Source organism: Sceloporus undulatus, chromosome 5 (genome assembly GCF_019175285.1).
Source record: "Sceloporus undulatus isolate JIND9_A2432 ecotype Alabama chromosome 5, SceUnd_v1.1, whole genome shotgun sequence".
NCBI classification, from domain to species: domain Eukaryota; kingdom Metazoa; phylum Chordata; class Lepidosauria; order Squamata; family Phrynosomatidae; genus Sceloporus; species Sceloporus undulatus.
In genome coordinates, this window is record NC_056526.1 from 100,404,077 (window position 1) to 100,409,462 (window position 5,386).

General features: G+C 40.8%; 1 protein-coding gene across 1 annotated transcript in view; it reads right to left on the reverse strand.

The window, feature by feature from the left end:
• CRACR2A (calcium release activated channel regulator 2A) overlaps positions 1 to 5,386 on the reverse strand; it is a 135,929-nt gene that overhangs the window by 103,532 nt on the left and 27,011 nt on the right. The window contains exon 3 of the mRNA XM_042469236.1: positions 1,229 to 1,340. Within this exon, the coding sequence (XP_042325170.1) occupies positions 1,229 to 1,340 (112 nt within the window). The remainder of the gene's footprint in view (positions 1 to 1,228; positions 1,341 to 5,386) is intronic.

Consider the following 5,386-nt stretch of genomic DNA (forward strand, 5'->3'; position numbering starts at 1 on the left):
GTGTCCAGAGGAGGGCGACTAAAATGGTGAAAGGTCTGGAAACCTTGCCCTATGAGGAACGACTCAGGGAGCTGGGGATGTTTAGCCTGGAGAAGAGAAGGTTAAGAGGTGTTATGATAGCCCTGTTTAAATATTTGAAACAATGTCATATTGAGGAGGATGCCAGCTTGTTTTCTGCTGCTCCAGAGACTAGGACCCAGAATAATTAGGATGCAAGCTCCAGGAAAAGAGATTCCACCTCAACATTAGGAAGAACTTCCTGACAGTAAGGGCTGTTCGACAGTGGAACACACTCCCTCAGAGTGTAGTGGAGTCTCCTTCCTTGGAGGTCTTCAAGCAGAGGCTGGATGGCCATCTGTCGGGGATGCTTTGATTTCCTGCATGGCAGGGGGTTGGACTGGATGGCCCGTGCTGTCTCTTCCAACTCTATGATTCTATGATTCAAACTAGAGTCAAACAGATTCCATCTAAACATTAGGAAGAACTTCCCAACAGTAAGAGCTATTTGACAGTGAAGTGTGTTTTCTCGTAGAGTGATGGAGTCCAACAAAGGCTGGATGACCATCTATCAGGAGTACTTTGATTGTGTTGGACAGGATGTCCCTTGTAGTCTCTTCCAACTCTGGGATTCTATGGGTATTTTAATCTACTTTATGTGGCTATTTAAGTATTATTAAACTACCTTAAAATGAGAACTAATGCAAACAGCTGTAAGAGCTTCCCAGGATCACTGTTCTAGAGAGATTTAATATGTGTGGATGGAAAGTATAATTGCAGTGGGAAGAGGTTTCTATCAAAAAGGTAAAACCTAAAGGTTAATTTGTTTCTGACAGTTTTGAAAACAATTGGATAGGTGCAATAGCAAGAGTCACCCCAGTTCATTCAGAGCCCCTTGGTGCAAATAAGAGTCACAAAGGACCATGTGAGGAGCAGGATTGCAGTGTGGAGCCCAAATCACTTTGTTTTAGCTGGGGTTCCCTCGGTATAAAAAGTCGTGTGTTTAGCACGTCCAGCAAGTAGTTTCATTTTCTTATATTACCAGGCCTGACCTGCTCTGCCATGTTATAATGCTTGGCTCTTTATCCAGAACCAGGTTTTTTAGTCTGAGGCAGAGTAACAAATGCATACTACCCCAGACAGGCAGGTGAATATATGAACTTGCCCATAGGGAAGAAATTAACAATTAGCTGAAAGTTTGCTGAGCCACCATTTGCATTTTAAAACTCACTGAATCCTGTGGTGAATTCCTCTGGAGTAAGTGAACCATTGCCATCTGCATCCAGAGTATCAAATACTTTCTCCAGCTCTTCTTGACAAAGAGGTAATTCCCCATGAAGCCTCTGAAATTACAAATCATTCCTCACGTAAATACATAGTATACATACTTAACACCTATATTGAGAACATAAGGAAAAAAGATAATGTAGATTAACATTCACTTCCCTGTTTAAAACAAATACACATTTGGTCTAAAACTACATCCTTCCTGGTTTCTTTAGACATTTCCCATTTTTCTCCTTCACTAGAACAGTTTGAAATTGTACCTTCAGTATCTCACTTTTAAGAAACTCCCATCCCTTATGAATCCCCTTCTCTATTAATATTCCTGACCAATCATCACCAATATTTCTCTACATTTACTGAAATCAGCTTTCTTTTTTAAAAAGGTTTATTATATAAAACAAGATTAAAAACATGGAAACAATTAAAAAACACTTAACAAGTACAAAACAAATGTAACTGGATAGCAATCATTTTGAAATGGTAGAGTCTCGATTTCACTGCATGCTTCCAGGGTGCTTTCTTTTCATTTTAAAGAAGATAGTTCAGATTTTGAAGGAGTCCACGCTCACTGATGTGGTGTCCAATGTTAAAATGTCCAACCATAAGTTCAAGTGGGTTGATGGTGGTTGTATCTGATGTCATGCCGTGTTAACAAAGTCAATAAATGGGAACCATTTATTTACAAATGCTTCATGGCCATTTTGTCCTCCATAACAGTTAATTTTCTAAGAGAGCTTTTCTAGGAGCCATAGAGTTCTAAAGTAACTACACCAGTTTTCCAGCCTTTAAAAATTTCTGAACAGGCTGCCGTTATAAGAAAATCTATTTAGGATTTATGTTTCAAGACGGAGTTGGCAACTAAATATATAGAAAGAAAGGGCAAACTTGGGCGGAATGTAATTATTTGTTTCATGATTAAAGAAATTTGCTGTAGAACTGAGTGCCAGCATAAATGTATGGACATGTATGGACAATCAAGCCACATATACAGAAATGATCCTGTAGCATCACAACCTTGCCAGCACTTGGGGGAGACATAGCTCACCATTTTGGCTAGTTTTATAGGAGTCATTTACCATTTATGCATTGTTTTTATATTAGTTTCCCTGATTTACACTGAGTGAAATTTAAAGGGAAGTGAGGATCATATTTGGTCCAATTGTGATCAGGGGTCACAATGTTTAAATCTATTTCCCAAGCTGCCTTCAAGCTTTGGTTTTGTGATAGGAATGCTCATTTAAACAGGTACAGATCAAAGATGTTGGTCCTTTGTTGTTTTGAGAAGTGGGATCATACCTCTTTTCAAAGACTGTTAGGGATCTTGGGGATTCTCCCTGTGACATTAATTTGTGAGGAAATGGGGACTTGTTGGAGCTGGAACCAATTTACTTTTAATGGTGCTAATTCTGCAGCCATTTCTTCTGTTGTTTTAGGTTTGCCTCTTTGGAAAGGATTATGGATAAGGTAAATGCCCTGTTCTTTTCAACTGTTAAATTGGCCTAGTTTTTCTGGTGAATAGAAAATCCTATGAGCTAGGAAGGGGCAACTGGGTGAGTGATCAGCCATTTATATGTGCTTCCATTTTGACCAAATTAGAAGATAAATTTGCAACCATTGGTTTTTTATTTCTTTGATTCCTTGTATGGTAGGCTTCATAAAGAAGAGCAATGAGAAATAAGATTGAGGAGGGTTATCCAATTCCATTGCTATGAAATCATAGATTCATAGAGTTGGAAGAGACCACAAGGGTCATCCAGTCCAGCCCCTTGCCATGTCAAGGAGAAAAGGTGAGTGCTGGGTTCATAACCCATGTCGAAGCCAGACACAAGCAGAGTTTATGTACGTGGGCAAGACACCCAGAAGAATCTTTGTGAAGAATCTTAGTTGTGTGGCAAATTTCCTCTCACACACAGGAATGCATCTCAGTACAGTGGTACCCCGGGTTACGAAATTAATTCGTTCCGCGGTTAATTTCGTAACCCGAAATACCTTCGTAAGCCGAATTCCCATAGGCGCTAATGGAAAAATAGCTCTCTGCTGCCCTCCGGTGGCGGAAAATAGCGCCGCGGTTTTTTCGTAACCCGAAGAAACCTTCGTAAGCCGAAGCAATAAATCCCTATGGGATTTTTTCGTATCCCGAAAAATTCGTAACCCGGCGCATTCGTATCCCGGGGTACCACTGTACAATGAGGTTTCTCTCAAATTAGGGTTCTTTAATCTTTGTTACAAACTATTTACAAAGATTACACAGAGTATAAGACATCCATCTGGAATACTCACAAATAAGTTACTTTGCCAACCAACCAACGATAACAACAACCTTCTGAGGCAGTTACAGTAACACCAACCGCCTCACTCTGACTCAGTGACAGTTGACAATTGCATCAGCCTTCCCATGATGCACTGTTTCAAAATGCAGACACTTGTACCTGCCACTTAGAACTGTAATAAATTCTGCTACAGCGCCACCTAATGGCCACATTCATATGATTTTATCAGATCAACATGGTCCTGCCATGCCATGCAGGAACTCTCAATCAAAGCACACCCAACAGATGGCTGTCCAACCTCTGTTTGAAGACTCCACTACACTCCGAGGGAATATGTTCCACTGTTGAACAGCCCTTACTGCCAGAAAGTTCCTCTTAATGTCGAGGTGGAATCTCTTTTCCTGTAGCTTGCATCCACTGCTCCTGGTCCTAGTGTCTTTGGAGCAGTAGAAACAACAAATTTGTTCCCTCCTCAATATGAAATCCCTTCAAATATTTAAACAGGGCTATCATATAATCTCTTAACCTTCTCTTCTCCAGGCTAAACATACCCAGCTCCCTACGTCATCCTCAAAGGGCATGGTTTCCAGTCCCTTCACCATTTTAGTCGCCTTCCTTTGGACACGTTCCAGTTTCTCAACATCCTTTTTGAATTTTGGTGCCCATAACTGGACACAATATTCCAGGTGGGGCCTGACCAAAGTAGAATACAGTGGCACTATTACTTATCTTGATCTAGACTCTATAAGTCTACTGATGCAGCCTAAAATTGCATTTTTAGCTGCTGTATCGCACTGTTAACTCATGTTCAACTTGTGGTCTACTTGGACTCCTAGATCCCTTTCACATGTAGTTTCATTCAGCCAGGTGTCCCCCATCCTATATCTGTGCATTTAATTTTTCTGCTCTAAGTGCAGTACCTTACATTTCTCCATAATGAATTTCATTTTGTTAGCTTTGGCCCAGCTTTCTGTTAGCTTTGGCCCAGCAAAATTCAGGTCATTTTGAATGTTGATCCTGCCCTCCGGGGTGTTAGCTACTTCTCCTAATTTGGTGTCATCTGCAAATTTGATAAGTATGCCTCCAATTCTGTCATCCAAGTCATTGATAAAAATCTGGAATAACACTGGGCCCTGTGGGACCCCACTGGTCACTTCTCTCCAGGTTGAAGAGGAGCTATTGTGGAGCACCCTTTGGGTTCAGCAAGTCAACCAATTACAAATCCATGTAACAGATACCTTGTCCACATTTTACCAGCTTGTTTGCAAGAATGTCATGGGGAACCTTGGTCTTAGTGTAATCAAGATACACTATATCCATAGCATTCCCTTCATCTCCCAAGCTGGTAATTTTATCAAAAAAGGAGCTCAGATTTGTCTGGCATGACTTGTTTCTCTGAAACCCATGTTGACTTTTTGTGTTTATGGAAATGCTTTCTAGATGTCCACAGACTCTCTGTTTAATGATCTGCTCTAGAATCTTTCCTGGTATTGATGCCATACTAACTGGATGGTAATGTTTGGGATCCTCTTTTTTCCCCTTTTTGAAGATGTGGACAACGTTTGCCCTCCTCCGGTCTGCTGGGATTTCTCCTGTTCTCCTGTTCTCCAGTTCTCCGACCACCATCTTGAGGGGGAGAGAAGCAGGCCAGTACCAACAGGCCTCTGCCTGCTAAGAAGAAGAGCCATCCTCCTGACCACCATCTTGCTTGTCTTTATTGCATGTTGTTCAATGTTTATTGTTTTTTGTAAGGTTGTTTTTATGATGTCTAAGTTTTAAACGATTTTGTGAACCGCTTTGATCACCTGGGAAAAGCGGTATAAAAATAAAGC